Source organism: Vipera berus (genome assembly GCF_964194415.1).
Source record: "Vipera berus genome assembly, chromosome: 4".
Classification (NCBI taxonomy): domain Eukaryota; kingdom Metazoa; phylum Chordata; class Lepidosauria; order Squamata; family Viperidae; genus Vipera; species Vipera berus.
The window spans coordinates 74,281,951-74,307,596 of record NC_138206.1 but is presented as its reverse complement, the minus strand read 5'-3'; the positions used below and the strand labels follow the sequence as shown (position 1 = coordinate 74,307,596).

The 25,646-nt window shown below is 38.2% G+C and overlaps 1 protein-coding gene across 1 annotated transcript in view; it reads left to right on the top strand.

The window, feature by feature from the left end:
- The window catches only part of CLCN4 (chloride voltage-gated channel 4), a 77,185-nt gene extending 51,933 nt beyond the window's left edge, over positions 1-25,252 (top strand). The window contains exons 4-12 of the mRNA XM_081327453.1: positions 2,330-2,517; positions 8,555-8,677; positions 8,974-9,180; positions 9,283-9,363; positions 15,230-15,775; positions 18,876-19,062; positions 19,423-19,815; positions 22,360-22,576; positions 24,918-25,252. Of these exons, the coding sequence (XP_081183579.1) occupies positions 2,330-2,517; positions 8,555-8,677; positions 8,974-9,180; positions 9,283-9,363; positions 15,230-15,775; positions 18,876-19,062; positions 19,423-19,815; positions 22,360-22,576; positions 24,918-25,008 (2,033 nt within the window). The 3' untranslated portion in view covers positions 25,009-25,252. The remainder of the gene's footprint in view (positions 1-2,329; positions 2,518-8,554; positions 8,678-8,973; positions 9,181-9,282; positions 9,364-15,229; positions 15,776-18,875; positions 19,063-19,422; positions 19,816-22,359; positions 22,577-24,917) is intronic.
- Positions 25,253-25,646: the final 394 nt, after the last annotated feature.

Below are 25,646 nucleotides of genomic sequence, written 5' to 3'. Positions count from 1 at the left end.
CAAAGAAATAATATTTATAATTTGAAATATGGAATAACAATTGTAATATAGAATTTTAAATATTATTTTAGTCCCAAATAGATCTAGTACTAGTAATAATACAACAATTTCCTGGTTAATTGATAATAATTTGCAAAACCTTATGTTTATTTATTAAATTTATATAGCTGCCCCTCATGAGAAGTTTTTTTTTTATTAAAGAGTTTTACAAAAACAAAATTTTACAATATATCCCCAAATCCCCCCCACCCCAAACCCGCCCACTTCCCCCCCCTTCCCAGAGCTAAATACAGGATTATAGTTATAATAATCATATTCTAAATAAAAATTATGCATAATATACAATTAACCAAATTCATAATGTGCTTTAACTCCCCTTTAACATAACTACATACAAAGTACCAATAACAATATTCCACTAAAATCTACTCATAAGCTAAATGGAACTTTTTAGTCCCATATTTGTTCTGAATATAATCTATCCATCTCCTCCAAACTGAAATATATCTTTCCTGTGAATGATCTTTCAAGTAAGCAGAAATTAGACATTTCTGCAAGATTCGAAACTTTAAGCACCCATTCTTCTATAGTAGGCAAACTATCCTTCTTCCAATATTGTCCCACCAGTAACCGTGCTGCTGTTATCATATTCAACATCAAATTAATTTCTTTAACATCACAATCTACAACAATACCCAGTAAAAACAATTGCGGAGAAAACTTTATCTTTCTCTTAAAAATCTTTTGAATGTTCCACCAAATTTTAATCCAGAAAGCTTTTATATTTCTACAAGTCCCCTCATGAGAAGTTATGATAGATAGATAGATAGATAGATAGATAGATAGATAGATAGATAGATAGATAGATAGATAGATAGATAGATACATACATACATACATATATATAGATATACATACATACATACATACATACATTTGCTCCATCCTTTAAGAGCAGTAGATAACATTCTGAGAAATCATTAGAATTGTGGAACTAAAACACATTCATAATATTATAATTAATAATGGTAATAACAAAATGGTTTTAATTATTTTTGTATTTATTATTAATAATACATTATTGAATCAAAATAATATGTCTAGATATTAACTGGTGGTTTTTGGCTTGTTATGAATAAACAACTAATGTTCTTCCAGTGTTTGGCTGAAATATGTAATTGGAGCCATGCATAGTTCATGAAGCAATATGACATTTATTCAGGCAAGCTCTTATAAAGCGGTCACTAAAAATGCTATTTTAGTATTTCTTGCTATGAGATACCACTTGATGTCACTATTGTACTGTTATTTTAAAAAGTGCCAACTATTTGGAATGAAAAGACAAAAATATTACAATTTGAAATGGAAGGCATAAAAAGTATATGTATCTATAATACAATATAAGCCAATTGTATTAAATAAATATTTAATACTATACGTTTATGATGTTTTTTCCATAAATATATAAAAATAAATAAAATAAAATAAATATAAATATAAAAATTGTTTTTTTGAGCAGCGTGGTGACCAAGTGGAGAAAATGCTCACCTTCTACTCGGAAGGTTGAGAGTTCAATCCAGGACAGTGGCAGATGTTTCTCTCCTAGGGCGCAAAGAAAAAAATTCTGCTGTGAACTCTGCTTAGCATCCGGAAGGGCATCCAGCCAGAAATGCTCGGCTCCATCCAGTCACCCCATCTCTACCCCAGATTAAGGGATTACAGAGTTGTAAAAAGAAAGTTTTTATTTATGGTATTTTTTATTGCATCAGTGTCTGCTTTTAGGTCAATATATTGAAAGTAACAGTCATGCACACTGCCTACTTGTTCAACTGGTGCTCTTAACCTACTGTGAAATTTGGTCAATAATCCCAAACTGAAGTTTTGATTTTAACAGTTTCATCTGCTCATAGGATGATCTAGATAAGAATATATATTCTTGTTTTAAAAACTTATTTAAACTAATAATTGTGTGCATTGTTTAGAAATTCTTAGAAATGAGTCAATAAAAGCAATTCATATTTGAAGAGAAACAGTACATTGCGTAAGAAAGCTTATAGAGAGATGCAAGGAAACAATCTTCATCTTTGACAGGTTTCATTCAGTCACTGTTGTAGATGCTAATAGGTGTAATAAATGCTCCTGAAAACACCCTATAGCTATGAGATGGACATTTCTCCTAACTTTTACTTTGGTAACTGCGAGGTGACAACATGTAGTCACATATGTATCTAACTCATATTCAAGAGACACGTTAGTAAGAGCATGCGCAAAATCATTTCTCAGCATCTATTATTTGGGTCCTTCTTTAACATCTGTTTCTCCCTGTTAGGTACATTGGCTGGAGTTATAGATTTAGCAGTGGACTGGATGACTGATTTGAAAGAAGGAGTCTGTTTAAAAGCCTTTTGGTATAGTCATGAGCAGTGTTGCTGGACATCCAATGAAACTACTTTTGAAGACAGGGACAAATGTCCTCAGTGGCAAAAGTGGTCTGAACTTTTAGTTAACAAATCTGAGGTATGATTATAATTTTGCTGCAATTTACACACTAATTGTTTAAGGTTTTAACATGGCACTATCATAAAAACATGTTACACTAAACTGAAAAATTGTCTAGGTCAGGTTCCCAACCTTTTGGGCACCAGGGACTGGTTCTGTGGAGAAAGGTTTTTCCATGGACTGGAAAGTGTGTGGTTTTGTGTGCTGCCTGCATCCCACGGATAATAATAATAATAATAATAATAATAATAATAATAATAATAATAATAATAATAATAATAATAATAATAATAATAATAATAATAATAATAAAAGTTGGAAGGGACCTTGGAGGTCATCTAGTCCAACCCCCTGCTCAGGCAGGAAACCTTATACCATTTCAGGCAAATGGCTGTCCAGTCTCTTCTTAAAAACCTCCAGTGTTGGAGCATTCACCACTTCTGGAGGCAGGTTGTTCCACTGGTTAATTGTTCTAACTGTCAGGAAGTTTCTCCTTAGTTCTAGGTTGCTTCTCTCCTTGACTAGTTTTCATCCGTTGCTTCTTGTCCTGCTTTCAGGTGCTTTGGAGAATAGCTTGACTCCCTCTTCTTTGTGGTAGCCCCTGAGATATTGGAACACTGCTATCATGTCACCCCTCACCCTTCTCTTCATTAAACTACACATACCCAATTCCAGCAACTGTTCCCTATATGTTTTAGCCTCTAGTCCCCTAATCATCTTTGTTGCTCTTCTCTGTACCCTTTCTAGAGTCTCGACATCTTTTTTACATCGTGGTGACCAAAACTGGATGTAGTATTCCAGGTGTAGCCTTACCAAAGCATTGTAAAGTGGTATTAGTACTTCACTTGATCTTGATTCTATCCCTCTGTTAATGCAGCCTAGCACTGTGTTGGCTTTTTTGGCAGCTGCAGCACACTGCTGGCTCATATTGAAGTGATTGTCTACTAAGACTCCGAGATTCCTCTCACAGTTACTACTATTGAGCAAGGTACCACCTATACTATACCTGTGCATTTGATTTTTCCTGCCTAAATGTAGAACCTTACTTTTTTCACCATTGAATTTCATTTTGTTAGATAGTGCCCAGTGTTCGAGTCTGTCCAGATCCTTCTGTATCTTAAGCCTATCTTCTTGAGTATTGGCTATTCCTGCCAGCTTGGTGTCGTCTGCAAATTTGATGAGATCCCCATCTATCCCCTCATCCAAATCATTAATGAAGATATTGAAGAGCACTGGGCCCAGAACAGAGCCCTGGGGCACCCCACTACATGCTTCCTTCCATGTAGATGCGGTTCCATTGAGGACCACACGCTGAGTTCAGCCTGTCAGCCAGCTACGAATCCATCTGGTGGTAATGCTATCTAACCCACATTTTTCTATCTTATCAAGTAATAGGTTGTGATCTACTTTATCAAATGCCTTACTGAAGTCCAAGTAAATTATATCTACAGCATTCCTCTGGTCCACTAGTTTTGTCACTTGGTCAAAGAATGTAATAAGATTTGTCTGGCATGATCTGTTTTTGACAAACCCATGTTGGCTTTTAGGGATGACTTTGTTTGCATCAAGGTGTTCGCTGATTTGTTGTTTGATTATCTTTTCCAGAATCCTCCCACGTATTGAGGTCAGGCTGATAGGTCTGTAGTTTCCTGGATCTATTTTTTTCCCTTTTTTGAAGATGGGAACTACATCAGCTCTCTTCCAGTCCTCTGGTAGTTCCCCAGTGCTCCAGGATCTTTGAAAAATATAGTTCAGTGGTTCTGAGATCACGTCTGCCAGTTCCTTGAGAACCTTGGGGTGTAATCCATCTGGTCCTGGTGATTTGAACTCGTCTAGGCTGGTCAGGTGCTCACTTACCATTTTCTTGCCTATTTTAACTTGCGTTTCTATTCTGTTTTTTATGGCACTGGTTTGGGTAGATTGGACTGTTTTTTCCCTTTGTGTAAAGACAGATGCAAAAAACGAATTAAATAGTTCTGCTTTCTCCCTATTGCTTCTCACCTTCTTGTCACTTTCACCCACTAATGGGCCAATCATTTCCTTAACTTTTTTCTTGTTTTTTATATGTTGAAAGAAGCATTTTTTGTTATTTTTGACTTTGGTCGCAAGCCTTAGTTCATTTTGAGCCTTAGCTTTCCTCACTTCATCTTTGCAGGCACGGGCTATTTGCTGATATTCTGACTTAGTTATGTGCCCCTCTTTCCAATTCTTATTCTTGTCCTTTTTATCTTTCAATTTATCAGAGAGTTCTTTATGCAGCCATGCTGGTTTCTTTTGAAAGCTGTTATTTTTCTTCTTTGTTGGTATTGTACTAGACTGGGCCTTTATTATCTCACTTTTCAAAATTTCCCAAGCTTCTTGAGTTGTTTTCCCCTTTAGGATTCTCATCCATGGAATTCTTCCCATGGTCTCTCTAAGTTTATTGAAATTAGCTCTTTTAAAGTCCAAGACTCTAGTTTGGCTGTGTTCTATTGCTTGTGCCTCCAGAATGTTGAATTCCAATATTGCATGATCACTTCCCCCCAAGGTTCCTGTGGCTTCAACACCTTCTATCATTTCATCTCTGTTTGTGAGAATTAAATCCAATATGGCTAATCCCCTAGTTCCCTTCTCTACTTTTTGGGAGAGAAAGTTGTCTGCTAGGTTTGACAGGAATCTGTTTGATCTTCCACTTGGTGCAGAGTTTGTCTCCCAGTTGATACCAGGGTAATTAAAGTCCCCCATTACTATTGTGATGTGCTTCTTACATACCTTAGTTAGCTGACTAGCAAAGAGTTCATCTATTTCCTCTGCTTGGTTGGGCGGCCTATAGTATACACCTATGGCAATGTCATTTTTCCCCCTTTTATATTGACCCAAATGCTTTCAAGTTTACAGTTTTCGTCATTGTTGTGCTCTATTTCTGTAGAGATAAAGTTATTTCTTATATATAGAGCAACTCCTCCTCCTCTTTTGTTTAGTCTGTTTCTTTTAAATAGTTTAAATCCCTCTAGCTGTGTGTTCCATTTGTAGGTTTCGTCCCACCATGTTTCCGTAATGGCAACAATATCATATCTGCCCTCATTTACCTGAATTTCTAGTTCACCCTGCTTACTGTTCATACTCTGTGCATTAGTGTATAGACATTTGAGTCCTTTATGACTGACCCTGTGTTTACTTGCTGCATAACTTGTGTGGTGCCTGGCTTCCCCTACTTTCTTAGATTGCCGGGGACAGTGATGTTCTTTATCAATTAACTCACTATCCCCATTATTTAGTTTAAATGTTCCTCCAAAAAAGCTGTGATTTTATTGCCAAGTAACTCAGTCCCTTTCTTGGATGGATGCAGACCATCTCTTTTATACATTTTTTCATTGGACCAGCTACAGACATCATGACTAATATAACCAAAGCCTTCTCCTTTACACCACTCCTTTAGCCACATATTAAATTCTGCTATACGCTGGCCTTTTCCATTTTGCTCCTTATACACTGGTAAAACCTCTGAAAAAGTAAGCCTACAGCCTATTCTGCTAGGTTCCTGCCCCAAGCTCTGGAAATCATTCTGCACAGAGAGTACATCTTTTTGGGACAGATCATTAGTGCCAAGATGTACCATAGCCTCCACATCACAGTCCTTGCTGGCATTCTTGATTATTTTAGAAATACGCTTCTTGTCCCTACTGGCAGTAGCACCTGGAAGACACCTGACCTCTTTCAAAACCTCTGTGTCCTTTCCTAAATTTACATCCCTTATAATTGAATCACCAACCAGAAGGTGGCTTCTCTTTTTGGATGCCTTTCTGTTCTTGCATGACTGGTGTGTAATACCAGATTCACACTTCTCCCTGTCGAAAACAAGTTTTTCATCTTGGACCACGATCCCCTGCTTATTTGAGTTATTATCACGGATACCTTTACCTGTCTCCTTAATGTCCTTATTAAGGTCAGAAAGGGCACTGTATCTGTTGTACAGGGACACAGCAAAAGCTTTGGGTTTATGGTTCACAGATCTCACCCTGCCAGATCCCACGGTTGTCCACACTGCCCTTCTCCTGCAGGATCTTTGTGGTAGAGGGGGCTGATAGCACGGAGGCTCAATAGGGTAGAAGGGCTGAACTGGACACCTAATTTCTGTCTGAAGATGGGCCTTGTTTGTGTGGACCAGTTGCTGGCATGCTGCGGGCCCAGTACCAGTCCACCGACTGGTAAATAATTAAGCAAAAATTAAGAAATTGAAATATGCTGTTTGATTTGGAGTAAAATATGGAAAACGGACCATGGGGGGGAATCAAAATATATTTTACTGTACAAAAAGTCTAAATACTGCAATAACCTATAAAGTGAAGAAATAATCCTTCACTCATGATGCCAAAGCAAGACCTTAGCACCAGATTCTCTTTCAGATAGAACAAACAATAGAGATATTTGTAAAGTATATATACAGAAGAGGAAATCCCTTACCAGCCCTTTCCAGAGAGCCTGCCAAACAAACAAACAAACAAAAAATGGCAAGCTTAACCAAAGGTTAAATATATTATTATGCAAAGTGAAATATAATTGTACATTAATTTATGTACTAAGTTCATATGAACTATAAGTCATAATGCAAATACTGTGTACATATTGGTTATATTTTGAGTGCACATATATAACCTGAATCACCACAGAAAACTTTTATTTCCTTAAAGAGTTAAAGAAAAAACTTTACATTTGATTGGAACAAAACTGGTGCTTTATATTGTGTATATGTAAGGATTAAACCAGAAACAAAATGGAACATTTGTCTAATATGGACTGGAGAATGTATCTCACAATGATGCCAATTTGCCAGATATAAATATTAGAGAAAACTGTTAAAATGTTAACAATATAGAAGGAAATGGCATCAATTGTATGAATATGCATTGATATTTGTGATAAGAGACCAATCAAGAATACATAATTGCAATGCCATACACGTGTGTTGTTGCATGAGTCCTTGGTTTTCTTTTAAATAGACATGCATAGGATTGAGTGATATCTGCTTATGAAATACATGATTATGTGGAATCAGTTATGGTTAGTCCTTCTATAGCTAACAATTTTATTGTTAGAGTAATCAGAACAGCTGAAATTGTACCTACTCTTGTGAAATGATTCACAATTAAGTTCTTTTGTAATTAATTTAACTTCTAAAAAAGGGTACTGTACAGAACGGTTCGGGGGTCCTCTTCACGCTCATCGCTCCTATAGGGCAACTTCCGACCCTCTTCAAGGTCCCACGGCAGGAGAAAACCGGATGGTGGAGGGAGCGATTGCCTCAAACGTCCGCCAGCACCGCAATCACAAATATTACAGCTATGTGCTGCAAAACTTATTGTTTTGATTATTACAATACTAGAGGATTATTGTACTTCTTTCCTACCATCTAGAGCTGAAGACCATAAGGAAAACTGCATGCCCACTGTCCATTCCAGCATGTCCCAAAGGGCCACTTATCTCCATTGGGCTTACCTAGCCAACATCACCCAGCTATCCTTTTCTTTCCAGTAGGCATCCAAATTACTTCCTAGTCATTCTGTCACTGCTCATCATTGTTAAGAGATTTCAGCTTTTTGTCTCCATTCCATAGAAGTCAATTACCACTTAACCATCAGGCCTTGCTGACAGCTGATTTGGTGCAGTGGCCAGAGTAAGGCAGGAAAGAAGGTGGGCATATGTCCCTCCCATCTTCCTTGCTCATTTATTTCAATTATGTGGGAGTAATGGTTCCTGGATTTTGGATATGTTATTTAAGTTAACCCACTTGAAATACCTTGGTTCAAAACTCTATGAGTTTTGATAAGAGACAGGAGAGTTTTGGTAATATATAGATGCATCAGACTGCAGATTTCAAAGATATTGTGGTTGAATAAGCCATATATTACACACACACACACACACACACACACACACACACACACAAATCTTGTAACTTAGTTGATGAAGAGATCCTGCTTCATATTCTCCCACTCTCCCATACAACCACCAGAAATATGCCCCTTTTTGGACTGACTTAATAGTGATCTATTCTTGTTTCTTTTCCCTTTTTTAGGGTGCCAGTGTTTACATTCTAAATTATTTCCTATACATCTTATGGGCATTGTTATTTGCTTTCCTGGCTGTCTCCCTTGTCAGAGTCTTTGCTCCTTATGCCTGTGGATCTGGAATTCCAGAGGTAATGTCTCCTTGCTGGGTTGGTATGACTTTGCTGTTGGGAGTGAGAGGAGGAGGGGATAATTTTCTACAACACAACCTTTCAGACAAAGTCAAGTCTGAAGTCCCTGCTAATGGAGATGAAAGTAGGAAAAGGAAAGGAAATTGTTGACTTTAAAGCTGGCTGCCTGGTTTATGTTTTTCAGTATGGAATATTCACCTATCTTGAAAAAGCAAAAGAATTGCTGATCTGCCTAGACTTCCTAGTATTTTCACAAAAATCCAATCAGTCAACTTTTGTTTATCTTTCTCTTTCAGATAAAGACCATCTTAAGTGGCTTTATTATTCGAGGATATCTAGGCAAGTGGACACTCTTAATCAAAACTGTAACTTTAGTTCTCGTGGTATCCTCAGGACTCAGTCTTGGCAAAGAAGGGCCTCTTGTGCATGTAGCCTGCTGCTGTGGTAACTGCTTTAGCAGCCTCTTCTCCAAGTATAGCAAGAATGAAGGAAAAAGGAGAGAGGTACTGGTAGTTTCACCATTTCCTCTGTTCACCTCACTTCACTAATATTCTGTGAATATTTTCCGCAGACTACTAACGTGTGGATGAATGTTTCCATGTTAGGTGCTGTCAGCTGCAGCTGCTGCTGGTGTCTCTGTTGCCTTTGGCGCACCCATTGGGGGGGTCCTTTTTAGTTTAGAAGAGGTAAGAAGTATTTTTAATGTCATAAGCTTTGTGTGGCATATTTTGTTGGTAGCTGTTCCTGCATTGTTTTGCTTCAGACAGTAGGTGGCAGTCTTCACGCAAAAATAAATTATAGCCCAACCTACCAAAAACCTAACTGTAAAAGACAAACTAGGAATAAAAATTAAAATAAACAAGAAAGTAGTTAGAGAACACCTGTCTGATCTTGAAGAATATAAATCACCAGAACCTGACAGATTACATCCCAGAGTTCTGAAGGAGCTGGCAGATATCTCAAAACCATTGTACCATATTTTTCAAAAATCCTGGAACAATGGGGAATTACCTGAGGATTGGAAAAGAGCTGATGTGGTTCCCATCTTCGAAAAAGGAAAAAAGCAGACCCAGGAAACTACAGACCAATCAGCCTAACATCCATACTTGAGAAGATACTGGAAAAGATAATAAAAAAACAGAATTGTGAACATCTAGAAACAAATAAAATTATAACTAGAAGCCAGCATGGGTTTGTTAAAAACAGATCATGTGAAACCAATGGGAAAACAGGAAACAGGACAAACCAAAGGTACAAGTACAGATTAGGCAAAACCTGGCTCCAAAACAGTAACTTTGAGAGGGACCTTGGAGACCTAGCAGACAATTACTTAAACATGAGTCAGCAGTGTGCGACAGCAATCAAAGAACCTAATTCAATCCTTGGTTGTATAAATAGAGGCATAGAATCAAAATCATGTGAAGTATTATACCACTTTATAAAGCCTTAGTAAGGCCACACCTGGAATACTGCATCCAGCTTTGGTATTGTTGAATGAAAAATCTTCATCAGGGTCCACTCCAAGCTGGACCTGGTTTGTGCTGAGTTTCTGGCTGGGGGGAGGGAGAAGTTTCTGCCTTTTAAAAAAGATAGGAGAAATATATTCTGCCTTTATAATATTTCCCAAAATATTTTTCTCTGGGGGAGGGCTGACTTCCCACAATCCCCCCTTTGTGCCATAAGACAAGGCTTTTCAACCTTTTCACCCATTTTACCACTTTTAGAATAAGGCAATATCCAAGTACCACCAGTCGCCCAGCAAGGTGTCAAAAACTTGACCAAAAAAAGAGAGGAAAAAATGATAAAATGCAGGTAGTCCTCGACTTACAACAATTTGCTTAGTGACTGTTTGAAGTTACAATGGCACTGAAAAAAGTGACTTATGACCATTTTTCACACTTATGACTGTTGCAGCATCCCCAGGGTTATGTGATTTACATTCGGATGCTTGGCAACTAATTCATACTTATGACATTCTGTGTCCCAGGGACATGTGATCAACTTTTTGACAAGTGAAGTCAATGGCTGGGTGGGGGAGCTCATCACTTAGGTTGCAGGGTGCCTTTGTGGGGGGAATCCATGGGTCCCTGGTGCAGGGGGGTGGGTGCCTTCCTTCGCTCCCTCTCTCCCATTGTCCCTACATTTCTTCTTTCCTTCCTTTCTTCCTTCCCTCCCTTTGTCTCTTCCTTCCTTCCCTCCCTCTCTCCCACTGTCCCTACTTTTCTTCTTTCCTTTCTTTCTTCCTTCCTTCCCTCCTTCTTTGTACATTCATTCCATCCTCCCTCCCTCCCTCCCCTCTTTGTCCCTTCCCTCCTTTCCTCCCATTGTCCCTACCTTTCTTTTCCTTCCTTTCTTCCCTCCATCTTTGTCCCTTCCTTTTGCAAGCAGGAAACCTTGCACCGGACTTGCAGCCAGGGATTTCTCTCTCTCTCTCTCTCTAACACACACACACACACACACACACACACAGAGAGACACACACAAACACACACTTTCCCTGGCTTGCCCCCACATCTGGGCTTTCCTTCCTGGCAGTCCGGGTCCTGCGAGAGGGCAAGCAGGGAAGGCGGCAGCAACGATTGTGTCGAGCCCGTGTGTGGGGGTGTGGGGGTGTTTCCAGGTCTCACTTTTCCCCTTTGCAAAACAGGCTTCAATTAAACTGTGCTCTGACTTCGGGTGCTGTTCCTTGGGAATCCTCTCTCCCCACTAGAAAAAGCAGGGCTTTTACTCGCTTTTCACATTGCGAAAGGTTGAGTCGTGCAAAGCGTGGCAGCGTGAAAAGCAAGTAAAAGCTGTGCTTTTTGGGGTGGGGAGAGAGGATTCCCAAGGAACGGTGCCCAAGTCTCCCCACCCCCAAAAGCAGGGCTTTTACTCGCTTTTTGCGCTGCGAAAGGGTGAGTCGTGCAAAGCGCGACAGCGTGAAAAGCAAGTAAAAGCCCTGCTTTTTGGGATGCGGAGACTCGGGCACTGTTCCTTGGGAATCCTCTCTCCCCACCCCAAAAATCAGGGCTTTTACTCATTTTTCGCGCTGCGAAAGGGTGTCATGCAAAGCGTGGCAGTGCGAAAAGCGAGTAAAAGCCCTGCTTTTGGGGGTGGGGAGGAATGGGATCAGCGTTTCTCAGCACGACTTCTGAGCATGGCTCAGCTGATCCCAGGCTCCTGCCCAGCTCGCTTTCGGAAAAGAGGTTGCTTGCTAAGTGAACTGGGCAGCAGCCCGGGATCAGCTGAGCCACACTAAGAAGTTGTTCTGAGAAACGCTGATCCTGGGCTCCTGCCCAGCTCACCTAGCAGGCAGCCTTTTTTCTACAAGCAAGTGAGCTGGGCAGGAGCCCGGGATCAGCGTTCACATTTAGAAGCTATGTGTGTAACAGAGTTCATGCTTTGGTTAAACATGGCTACACTTTGGTTCATAATTATAATTTAAGATACAGTTTTTATAAAGAATAAACCTTATATAAATGAATAATATGTTATTCATAAGCTATATGCTATTCTACAATAGTGTGCACTATTCTACAAGTATACTTTAAGTTAGTGTATATAGTTTCTCTCTATTCCTCCAGCTTACCATATCTCCTTTCTTAAAAATACCTTTGTTAAGTGCCTCCATATGCCTATTCCTTTAGCAAAAATGGAAAATTACAACATGTACATTTCTTGTGTACCTCACACTTACTAGGCAGCAAGCAGCCCCAAAATCATATGGTTATGGGGCTGCAGGAATCCCGAGTCATTGCACAGCATGAAATCACAGTCACCCCTGGAAGCCTCCACCAGTCTCAGCAATGCAGTGGAAAGGTTCAGCATCCAAGAAGCCCCAGCAAGTGCCAGCAAACATTCGTTCACCCGGTTGTCTTCTCTCCCAGTTCCCTGTGGTGACATTTTGCCTTTTGTACCCAGCTGCTGAAACAGAAGCCTCTTGGTGGTTTTGCACTCTCCTATTGCAGGGCTTTTCAACCGGTGGTACGCATACCACCAGTGGTACGCGAGCCCCTGGCTGGTGGTAAGCAAGCCAAGCCTACAGTGGGGGAGGCAACGAGTCAAAACACAGTCACACAGACCTGGAGATCACCTGGAGCTGCAGAGCTTGCCAGAATCCCCAGGATCTGTGGCGACATGCTAATTGGAGCTTCCGGTGCACCCAGAAGAGAAAAGGAGGAGGGTAGAGAGAAGAAAAAGTATAAAAGGGGTAGAGCGAGTAGAGCGGCGAGCGAGGAAGGGTGAGTGAGCAAGTGGTGTGTTTGGGGGGAAAGGGCTAGCAAGCGAAAGGCTCCTGCCCAGCTCGCTTGCGGAAAACATACTGCTTGCTAAGTGAAGCCCCAGGATCAGCGCCGGGTAGCCCGCTGATCCTGGGGCTTCACTTAGCAAGCAGTATGTTTTCCGCAAGCAAGTGAGCTGAGCAGGAGCCCGCAATCAGCATTTCTGAGCACGACTTTTGTAATCTCATCAGCTTCTAGCTTCCTGGCTCCAAGCTTTCTGAAATGATTGTTGAATTTGCATTTCTACAGACCTGGTTTCTGCTGAGTTTCTGGCTGGGGAGAGGGAGAAGTTTTTGCCTTTTTAAAAGATCTTCTCCATCATTCCTTTGGAGAAATATATTCTGCCTTTTTAATATTCTCCAAAATATTTCTTTCTTGGGGGGGGACTTCCCACAATAACCACATGTTGAGACTTTGGAAAAAGTACAAAGAAGAGCAACTAAGATGATTTAGCCTGAAGACTAAAATATATGAAGAACGGTTGCAGGATTTGGGTTTGGCTAGTCTAGAGAAAAGAATGACTCAGGGGAGGAGGGACATGATAGCAGTATTCCAGTATTTGAGAGGCTGCCACAAAGAGGAGAGGATCAATTTATTTTCCAAAACAGCAGAGGGCAGGACAGGAAACTAATCAAGGAGAAAAGCAACCTGGAATTAAGCAGAAACGTCCTAACAGTGAAAACAATAAAGCAGTGGAACAGCTTGCCATCAGAAGTTGTGGGTTCATCACTGGAAGTTTTTAAGAAGAAACTGGATTTGTCTGAAATAATTTAGGGTCTCCCGCTTGAGATGGGGTATGACTAGAACACCTCAAAGGTCCCTTCCAGCTCTATTCTGATTGATTAAAATATTTTTATACCACTTGCAAGGCCTTACAATAGTTGAAAACATCCTAAAAGTAGGATTGTAGAAGAGGTCTATGAAGTAAGTTTATCCAGAAAAAAGTTTTTCTGTTTTATCTTCAACTGTATTTTAGTGACCACAATGGGTCCAGTAACTCACTTGTTAAATGAAACCATGACTGTTCTTATTGTAGGTTCTTCAGCTTTCCTTTGCTTTAATCTGTGAAAATTATAAATGCAAGGAGTTGCCTTTTTTTCACCATTGTATCTGTGAACTGTTGCTGTACAAGGCAGTTGCTAAACAAGGACTACTATATTCCTCAATTGCAATATTTATGATTTCTCTGAGCCTCTACTTGGCAGGAAGATGTACTATTAATCCAGATGCTTCCTTAGCTGTTGGCTGGCCTGGAGGATGAAGTCATTTACATGGGTATATAAAGAACAAAATGAAATACCTTAAGATGCATGGAAACCATCCATTTTCTGTATCGTAGAAACCATTAGCATAGCAACAGTTGTTAAGAATAACTTGCCACATATATATCCTTTTTAGAAGACGGTACCAAAAGATCATATTATAAATTGGTGGGGATGGTAGGAATCACTGTACTGCTAGGTAGAAGTGGCTGTATAATAAATATTTACTATGTTGAAAAGGCAACATACCTCGTTTAATATTCAATTATTTTATTAAATGTGATACGAATGCACTTCCCGTCATTTGATTCTTTAAAATAACTAACCATGAACCATATGGTAAGATTGAAAGTTCATATAATTTTACAGTTGTATCAAACCAATTTTTATGTGGCTACTAGTAAAAACTAGGAGACAAACAATTATATAAAATTGTATGATAAAATGTAAGTATAAGGATGAAGCTTTTACACTATATTCTCTTATTCACAAAATGGATATTCTATACCTGTAGAATTCTTTGGTACAATAGTTATAGGCAGTGGTGGGATTCAAATACCTGAACAACCGGTTCTATTAGGTGATGCAGGCCTGGGCCTCCAATGCCTAGAACGGACTTCTGGAAGTGGTATCCATGCACTTCCGGTGGGCTGTTCTAGGCCTGGGAGGCCTCTGAGGCCTAGACTGGACTTCCAGAAGCCAGCCAGTTTTCCAAATTCAGGTAAATTTAGCTACTGGTTCTCCCGAACCGGTGTGAACTGGCTGAATCCCACCACTGGTTATGGGATCCTAGTATCATTTGAAAATGTGAAAGTAGCTTGTCTGTTAAATTATCTCTGCAATGTGTTTGCGTAATTCTAATAATATTTGCAAAGATAGTGTAATCTTTAATCACTTTTAACCTTCTGCAATCCTATCCATTGACTTCATTTTTATCAATGCACAATAATATATCACTTTCACAAATATCTGCAAAGAAAAACCTTTGAAAGAATTGGAGATAATTACTAATGGTTTCTATTTTATCTTAGGTGAGTTATTATTTTCCCTTGAAGACTCTCTGGAGATCTTTCTTTGCTGCACTTGTTGCAGCCTTTACCCTGAGATCCATCAATCCATTTGGAAACAGCCGCCTGGTCCTCTTTTATGTGGAATATCACACCCCTTGGTACATGGCTGAACTTTTCCCCTTTATCTTACTTGGAGTTTTTGGAGGATTGTGGGGGACGCTTTTTATTCGATGCAACATTGCATGGTGCAGGAGACGTAAAACTACTAGGCTTGGAAAGTATCCAGTCATAGAGGTCATTGCGGTCACTGCCATAACTGCTATTATTGCCTATCCCAATCCTTACACACGAAGGAGCACCAGTGAGCTTATCTCTGAACTCTTCAATGACTGTGGAGCCTTGGAGTCATCGCAGCTCTGTGACTACATAAACGATCCCAACATGACTAGACCTGTGGATGATATTCCCGACAGACCAGCTGGTGCAGGAGTATACATGGCTATGTGGCAGCTAGCTCTAGCTCTGGTTTTTAAAATCATCATTACCATATTCACTTTTGGCATGAAGGTAAGTTGGAAAATCAAGCATAGTTTAAGAAATGTGATCACCTAAGATCTGATACACTGAAACAAATATACCATTATAACAATAGCACTTACTCATATACTATTCCATAGTGCTTTACAACACTCTCTGGGTAGTTTACAATATCAACATATTGTCCCAACAATCTGGGTCCTCATTTTACTGACCTTGGAAGGATGGAATTCTCAACCTCTGATTGTGGACAGAGTTAGCCTGCAATATTGCATTCTAAACACTGTGCCACCAGGGCTCCTTCTTTTACTTATCCAAGTAAAACTAAGGGGAAGATTGCACTAAAAAGGATATCTTTTTATACCACATAAAATAGAGACCTAAATTGTTAACAGTACATTAAATCAGAATCAGAATAGAGTGGAAGGAACCTTCAAGGACTCTTAATGTCCGAGTAAACAGCTGGTTCTTCCACAGTGAACTTGCATGGTTGCCCCGCCCCAGCCAGGACTCACCCAGTTACTTCTTCTTCATCAGGAAGCAGTCTGAGAGCATCTGGCTATTCAGGGGAGCAAGAGGGTTGATTTCCAGAGCTTCCCCTTTCCCAGGGAAGTTTCTTCTCGCTTAGAAACTGTTCTAAGCCTAAAACTGTGGAGAATCTGCAGGGAGCTCTTCTTCCGGTGGAAGTCACAGTTACTGTTTTTGAGCCAGTTTTCGCCTAATCTGTACTGCACCTTTGGTTTTTCTTGCCTATGTTAAAACCTTGCTTTTCTCCTCATAAAAATTTCATGTTGTTAGGGCCCATTGTTCAAATCTGTCAAGATTTTTTTTGGGATCCTGAGCTTATCTTCTGGGGTGTTGCCTATTTCTGCCAGCTTAATGTCATCTACAAATTTGATGAGTTCCCCTTCTATTCCCTCATCTAAGTCATTTATAAAGATATTGAAGAGTACTGGGCCTAAGACGGAACCTTGTGGTACCCCACTGCTTACTTCCCTCCATGTAGATTTAGTACCATTAAGGACATCTCGTTGAGTATGGTTTGTCAGCCAGACAAATCCATCTGGTGGTGATGTTGTCTATCCCACATTTTTCTAGTTTACCAAGAAGTAGGTTGTGGTCTACTTTGTCAAATGCCTTGCTGAAGTCTAAGTATACTATGTCCACAGCATTTCGCTGTTTTACTAATTTAGTCACTTTGACAAAGAATGAAATAAGATTGGTTTCACATGATCTGTTTTTAACAAACCCATGCTGGCTATTATATATATATATATATATATATATATATATATATATATATATATATATATATATATATATATATATATATATATATATATATATATATATATATATATATATATATATATATATATATATATATATATATATATATATATATATATATATATATATATATATTTAGATGTTCTCAGATCTATTTTTTGATTATCTTTTCCAGTATCTTCCTAGGGTTAGGATTAGGGTTATTGGTCTGTAGTTTCCAGGATCTGTTTTTCCCCCCTTTTTTGAAGATGGGAACCACATCAGCTATAATAAATGCTTTTTCATATGATTTATGACTATTTATTTTTAAGGCTTTTTATTTTTGCCCTTATTTTCTTTTCAACAAATTTGTCACCCACAAGTTCCATAAATTTGTAGGGCAAGTATTACAAATGTTTGAAGAACAGTGTAGATATTATCAGACTATTTGAAATGCTGGACCATTTGCTAGTTCTAAATAGTTTAAATAGGTTGTTACTGAGACTGAATGTTTGATACTAAATTCATCTGCAGATCACACTGGCTTCCACAATAATCCAATGTTCATCAAAATGACAAAACATGATGTAATGAAGAAGCACTACCTTGACAATATCAAGTACAAGATTGATAATATGAATTATAGAATGTAGTTAAGATAATAAATCAGATAATCATTGGAAATTTCAAACTATTTTGGACTAATGGCTTCCCACATCTACAGCAAAATGATAGTTGTCCCTGCTTGCTGTAGTGAGAAAGAAAAATAATCTCTGTAAGGCCGTTAGAACTTGCTCGACATTAATTTTAAGAAAATATGGTGCAAAAACAATTTGGTATTTATTTAGCAATACCACTGATGGGGAAAATCATAGCAGTAATTAAAATTGTTTCTTTTTTCATGCTATGATTCCTTCATATGCTGTCTCTTCTGCTTTTGCTTGATTAATTGTGAATGGCAGAATTGATACCTATCTTGGAAAATAGCCAAGGCATTAAGAAGGTGTTAAGTCTCTGAGTGAACAAAAATAATGGAGTTTTCTGAAGTATTTATTTTATTTATTTAATCCCATTTATGTCCCGCCCTTCTCCGAAGACTCAGGGCGGCTTACAATCTAAGCACAAATCAATGTGCTTAGCAATAGCCTTCATTCTATGTATATGCCTGCTTATTAGGGCTTTTGGGGGGGGGCCCAAGCGGCATTTTTACAAAGTCAGCTTATTGCCCCCAACAATCTGGGTCCTCATTTTACCTACCTCGGAAGGATGGAAGGCTGAGTCAACCTTGAGCCTGGTGGGATGCGAATGAAACAAGAACATTTAGTAAGAAGACTTCAGTAGCCATTGAAATAATTTATTAAATCTAATAAATGTAACAGATTTATATTTAAAGTGAACTTTGAAATCACCATTAGCATAGGTACTACAGGTAGTCCTCAACTTATGACCACAATTGAGCCCCAAATTTATGTTGTTACATGAGACATTTCTCAAGTAGTTTTGCCCCATTTTATGACCTTTTTGCCACAGTTGTTAAGTAAATCATTGCAGTTGTTAAGTTAGTAACACGATTGTTAAGTGAATGTAGTTTCCCCATTGAGTTTGCTCATCAGAAGGTCACAAAAGGGGATCACATGACTCCAGGACACTGCAGCCATCATAAATATGAACCCTTTGCCAAGCATCCAAATTTTGATCATGTGACTGTGTGGATGCTGCAAGCATGAAAAATGGTCATATCACTTTTTAGTGCTATTGTAACTTTGAACGGTTACTAAATGAACTCTTGTAGGTCGAGGACTATCTGTATTAAATTGTGCTTGTAATAATTTGGTTTTAACTTCACTTTATGTTATTTGAGATCCCTTCAGGACTCTTTATACCCAGCATGGCTGTAGGAGCAATAGCTGGTAGAATTGTTGGAATTGGTGTGGAACAGTTGGCCTACCATCATCACGACTGGATCATCTTCAGAAACTGGTGTAGACCAGGAGCTGATTGTGTTACTCCAGGACTATATGCAATGGTGGGAGCTGCTGCGTGCTTAGGTACCATGTATTATTCTTTTGTTGCAATTGTTGTTCTGTATGATGTAGTGCAGTATCTGTTTATACGCCTAAATTTTGCAGTTTAAAAAGTCATGAATATTGTACCTAAAGATTCCTTGGACTGAAGGCACCATATCCATTTGGGAATGAAGAAAACCAAGGCTGTACACTAATTCAATGAACGATGCCCCTGGGTATCATGCAGTACAACTGCAGAGCTGCCTTTGTGTTTTGGTTTATAGAAAAATGTTAACATTTTGTAGTTGATTCCATTTATGAAACTGCATGTCAGGTTGCAAAAACTCAGAAGTGGTATCTTCTATATGACAATCCTACCCAACAATTTCTTTCTTTTGATAGGTGGAGTTACCAGAATGACAGTCTCGCTTGTCGTGATCATGTTTGAATTAACAGGAGGACTAGAGTATATTGTGCCTCTTATGGCTGCAGCTGTTACTAGCAAGTGGGTTGCTGATGCTTTTGGCAAAGAAGGGATCTACGAGGCACATATCCATTTGAATGGCTATCCATTTCTGGATGTAAAAGATGAATTTACCCATAGAACACTGGCTACTGATGTTATGAGGCCCAGGCGTGGAGAACCTCCTCTTTCTGTCTTGACTCAAGACAGCATGACTGTTGAAGATGTGGAGACATTAATCAAGGAAACAGATTATAATGGCTTTCCAGTGGTGGTTTCTAAAGAGCGCCTTATTGGCTTTGCACAGAGACGGGACTTGATTCTTGCAATAAGTGAGTTGCATCTGTTTCATGTAGAGGTGATTAGTTTTATGGGTGGCCTAGAAGAAAGTTAGGTAAGAAATGAATTGTGTGCAATAGTATTCTAAAAGGATCCCAATGTCCTCTCAGAACTATGCATTTAATTTTCCCTTTGCAAATTAGCCTTTAGAAATTTTTGATTCTTTTAAGAATAACAGAATGCATCCTTTCTTGTTACTCTTTGTAATAAAAGAAGTATTGCAATATATATTAACAATTATATTCAGAAATAGATTGAATGTCTATACAACTCTTCTGTCTTCTTTTTCTTATTCTTTTCAAAGTTAAGGCAGAACTACCGTATATTAAATTGATGCATAGAGGAAGGTGAGAGAGATGAAAGCAACTCACTACAATTACAAAAGTAGACATATTTACCATAAGAAGACAGGGCAAAAGTCAATAATTTAAATAAAATGTAATAATTTACATGTAGGCTTGAAAGCTGCTTGGAAGATGATGGCAGCTTGGGATTTGCTAATTTTCATTTAATGGCTATTACAAGATGAGTTTAAGTGAGACATATTCAGTACAGCACCAATGTGTTAGAAACTGACAAGGTTATGTTATCAGAGGTTAAGAGTTGATTTCAGTTCCATGATTGATGGAAAATAGTTCAAAGGGAGAGAGAGAGAAACTTGCACTGAAAGCCTTTTCTGAATATTAGCATCAAGCAAGAAATATCATTAGCTAGCCTTTGTTTTTGAACAGAGGATATTTTTTAAAAGCCTATTAGCATTCTGGAGATTTTAGCACTCCTACACAGTGAAAATAGAAGGAAAGGGAAATAGCTGCATTATTTAGCAGTAATTGTGCTGTGATATTGCTGTGCGCACACATTAGAGAGAAATGCCAATCGTAATAATATTATATGCTATAATTAGCTGAAGATATATATCAATACTGAGCTTAATGAAGAGTGTAATTTAAAAGTCAAATAGGCGGTTTCCTAAAATAAGTTTTAAGCTGATTAAGTTTACCCATTGGCAACCGCTTCAAGAATGTGACATTTAATTCTATTCAATAATCATAGTGCTAAGCCAACAACAAGCCACAGTATGGTTTCATGTTATATATACTATTATTAGACTTCATAATCCTTTGCCACTTGCATCCCTTCCTAAGCTCAGATTCCCTTCTGTGTTCAAACTAATTAGTTTGTTGTTTTATCCAAATACTATCAACAATATTTTGCTCTTACAAGATTTTATTCTTTTATTCAATCTACCTGACTGCTCAATATGCAAATATGACTTCTGAAAAGCTTGTCTGTGTCTGGAAAGCAATTGTTTGTGAACCAACAGTTGAATTGGGTGAAAGAAAGCTTGTGAGACTCCGTTGTAAGTTGCTTCAGAGCCCCTACAAGATACTGCTTTTTTATACCTTTCCCAGAATATAAGAAAAGATAACCCTAGACAGCATTAAAGATAAATGTTGGTGTGCATTGCTCTACATTTTTCAGTTAAAATGATTAGGGGTATGCTCCAAGTCCTTTCTATTGAACAGCGTCATCTGGTGAGACCCAACAGGTGAACCTTCCCTCAAGATCTGGAGGACCCCTAGTCATTTAAATTCAGGAAGGGTATGTAAACCTGGCTCTTCTGTCAATCACTGGGCCAAGATGAAAGTTTAACACAGCACATGTGAATTTAGGATAGAGTATTCTGGTGCCTTGGGTCTGTGTCCTGGTTTAATTTTGTTCACTAGTGCTTTTTGTTGTTGTGAGCATCAGGATTGAATTGTAGCAGCCAATCTTTTAAATAAATGGATACACTTTTATTTATTCCTGTGGAATTGAAGAGGCCTTTGAGGATCTCCTTGAATCTGCTGTCATATTGAATGTAGCAGAAAAGTTCTATAAATGATACCGTCACTATGAAAACTACAAGGCTGCAGTGATCCAGTTTCAAAGGGTTAGGATTATTCAGAATTTCATTTGACACTTTAAACAAAATGGACTGTTCTTGGGCTTGTGCAACAGGTATAGAGGCAACTGCAGAAGCCCAGGAGAAGTTAGAGATTCTTATAGATGAAAATTTTGCTTGCTCTGAAATATGTTCTCTCTGTAGCCTTAAGGTAAGCAGCTTGGTTTGTGACCAGTGAAAGCAGAAATGCAGCTATCTACTTCATCTCTTCTCCTTTGCTCCCATCAAAGGAATTCAAATCAGTTAATTTGAACAACAGGAACAAAGTCATCTTTGCCTTTTTTTTAGCCTTTGTAGTTTGTGTGAATGCATGCAGATGGATTTTTATAGGCCTGAAGCTTATGGCCTCAGATATGAAAGGATGCTGATCATATAGAAGAATATGGTATTCTAGAGAAATTATTTTATATCAGAATTATCCCTAAAAAAGGGAGCTGGGATAAATCTGGCATCAGCATTAGTGTGCTGGGACAGATGCACTTACTAACCATCCTGATCTTAGAAGAACCATTAAGATCATCAGAAAACAGTAACTATTTTTCTCTTGAGATAGATGTGCAATAGTCATTATATGTCTGACTTTTTCATACAGAAAATGCAAGGCAGTGCCAAGATGGTGTAGTAAGCAATTCAATTGTATATTTTACTGAAGAGCCTCCAGAGGTCCCTGCCAATAGCCCTCATATGCTGAAGCTCCAGCGTATTTTGAATCTGAGCCCCTTCACTGTCACAGACCACACACCAATGGAAACAGTGGTAGACATTTTCCGAAAACTTGGACTCAGGCAGTGTCTTGTCACACGCAGTGGGCAAGTATACAAATTATTTTTGTTTTCAAAATTATGGTATTTCTGTTAAGGGGAGGGGCTTATTTTCTGGAAAAAATCATTCCAATCCTCTCCAGATACATGTAATGTTAGACCTGGAAAATGAGCTGGTTTGGATTACAAGGGATTCAAGTCTGTGTTTATAAACAAGTAGCAATGCAATTTTTGAAAAATAACTTAAAACTAAAGTGAAATAAAAGGTTCAAGGTGCCTTTGAAGCCCCTTTATAATTTTTCAGTAACAATATTAAAGCAAGAATGTAAGGAAAAGATACCATTGAAATAAAATAACAAATCCCCAAAATTATTAGCTACCGTATTAATGCTGTTTATAATTCATTTAGCTAGCAAAGGCCTACCCTCTAGCTCAGAACAATATATATTATTTTTGCTCTTTTGATTTAGAGCAGAATTCATAATACATGTATGTAATTAAGCTTCATATTTTGGTCAAGCTACTGCTAAATATGTATTATTTTAATCTTTTAAAAAAACTATTGCTGCTACAGAGAAATGCCAGCCAAATGTAATTGTTAGCAAAACTTTTGCTAAAGTTTTAACTTTTACCTAGACTTACAGTAAACACTTATGGAAATCCCTGCATGAATGATGCATTAAGGGAATTAACTAATGGAGTGTTTTTTTTATAAACTGTAAGTCCATGGGATTTATAAGCCTATAACAAAGTAAGGAATGAAAAAATAAGAGACAGAAGCTAAATTGAATGAAACAGACCCTTGAATGTAGAATATGTCCCTCAAAAGTTCAATCATTCTGGAGCAATGAGGGAAAGCAAGATGCAGTGCTGGAAGTGATGAAGACCTACTGAAGCTATAAAGCAAGGCTAGAGGAATATTTAGTGCTTTTTCCAATTTCCTCATTGGCTGAAAAGTAGACAGATTCTGTTTTTGATAAGCAACATTCATACACTAATACTTACAAGGGGCAAAAGTTAGGAACCTGTACCACCAACAGTTTCCATATCAGTACAATTAAATTTCACATTAAATTAATGACAGTATATTGTCTTATACTGTTCTGATAATATGTAAACTGTCAGAGAGGGAATATTCATAAGGATAATTTAATTCAACTTAAATTAATGAAAACATTGCCTTACACGTAGAAGAGACTAAATGCCTGAGATATTGTGAATTTGACCCAGTCTTAGAAAGATGCTGCAAACAGAGCAGTATCCAAGTGTAAAGAAGACAGGAAGGCTATTTATTTGCACAACAAGCTTGAGAGGAAAAACTGAGCCATTTGGAGCCAACAAAAGTCACTTTGTTGGCCAAACAAGATTTGTTGTCTTTGCCCAATGCCATCTCTGCCCTTTTAGCCAATCTACACAGTGGCACTCTTTGGTGGTGGCACTAGAGCTGACGTAGAGTCCCAGGGCCAGCTGTCATTGCCCCCAGGTATCTATTTCAGCCTCAGTAGCCCCTCCTGGCAAGATGTGCCACCACAAGTCCCATGCCCTGGCCAACCACCTCAGTGCCACAGCACTGTTTAGAACAGTAGGGTCAATTATTTGAGGCATTGGACTGTTATAATTAGCACTGATTATTCAAAGGGTTTTGTTGTCAGGTAAGTTAGTAAGTCTGCATTACATACAGTTAAGTTTAGCTTGACTATTAATTTTACTTCTATTTTCTACCATTGTTTTTCAGTTTTCTTAGCAGCTATAGCAACCCCCCCTCTAAAATAATTGATAAAAACTCATGATAAATAGAATGAACATATATTTGAGAATTTCAACCCTTTTGCATTGAAGCATGCCTGTGAGAGAAAGGGGAGAGTATATAATTACTGGTTTTGCAGGAAACTTTCTTTAAATGTGATGTATTGACATTCAGGTCACAGTTCAGGAGCCCCTCCCTTCAAGATTTTTGTAATACTTTGATGTATCAGTCAGTCTCTTTATGCCCTGCGCTGAGCTTCTTCTGCTTTGGCCTGGAGGATCCAAACAGTTTCTGCAAATGGTTTGGGAGAGATGATGTAAAGTTGGACAAGTTTGAGCCTGCTCAAGAAACAGCCTTAACTAAGTGCATTGAGGAATGCATCCAAAAGCTGAGAAAAATATAATGAAAGCTCTGTATTCATAAAAGCAATGCATTGTGATGATTTTTTTTCAGTTCATAAATGCAACTCATTCTTTTTTAAAAATTCCCATTTCTTTATTTTTAAAGAAAGGAAGAGCAGGGTGTCTTTTTGAAATTGATTGTTTTGTGTTATAAGTTTTGCCTGCAGGAGAATTTGAAAAATGAACGAGACAGACTAATGATTAATCACAATATTGTTTATTTCCTTTCCTTCTTCTCTAGGAGGCTCCTGGGCATTATCACCAAAAAAGACGTGTTAAGGCATATGGCTCAAATGGCAAATCAAGATCCTGAATCCATCATGTTTAACTAGGCTGTTCCTAACAGATAGGTCCAAATCTTAAAGGAAAAGATTCCTATTGAACTGATTGAAAGGAATTCAAATAGCTCTTCATTTTTTGTTAAAATAAAATTTAAATTAATACAACTTTGTTAAGAGCAGAACCCAGGGAAAATTATAACAAACTGAATGTTTGAGTTGTTGGTAAATGTATTTGAAAATTCAATTCAGCTATGGGCTATTTTTCCTGGCAACATGTTTCCTGGGAACATGTCATAAATACAGTCCTTGCCATGGCACATTTTTCCCCTTGCCCTGCCTACAGTATCCCATTAATATAAAGGCATTTATATTATTTTTATCTGCATTAATCATCTTTACAAACATTTGGGAGCAGAGAGAAGCCATCATCTTGATAAAAGATATTAAAAACAGCAAGCATATCTATTCCTACAATATAATCAAGAATGCAAAATGTTTTCATTGCACGTGCCCTCTTTCATATTTCTTAGATTTGGATTCCCAAATTAGGTTATTTTCTAAAGCTGCATACTTTTGTGAAGAATGTTCTTGCTTTTACTATTTTTGCAGAAGTTCATAGATATTGTAGAAGTAAAGGGGTGTTTCAGTTCACTTTTAGTGCTTTTGTTTAGTCTGAGTTATTCTGTTCG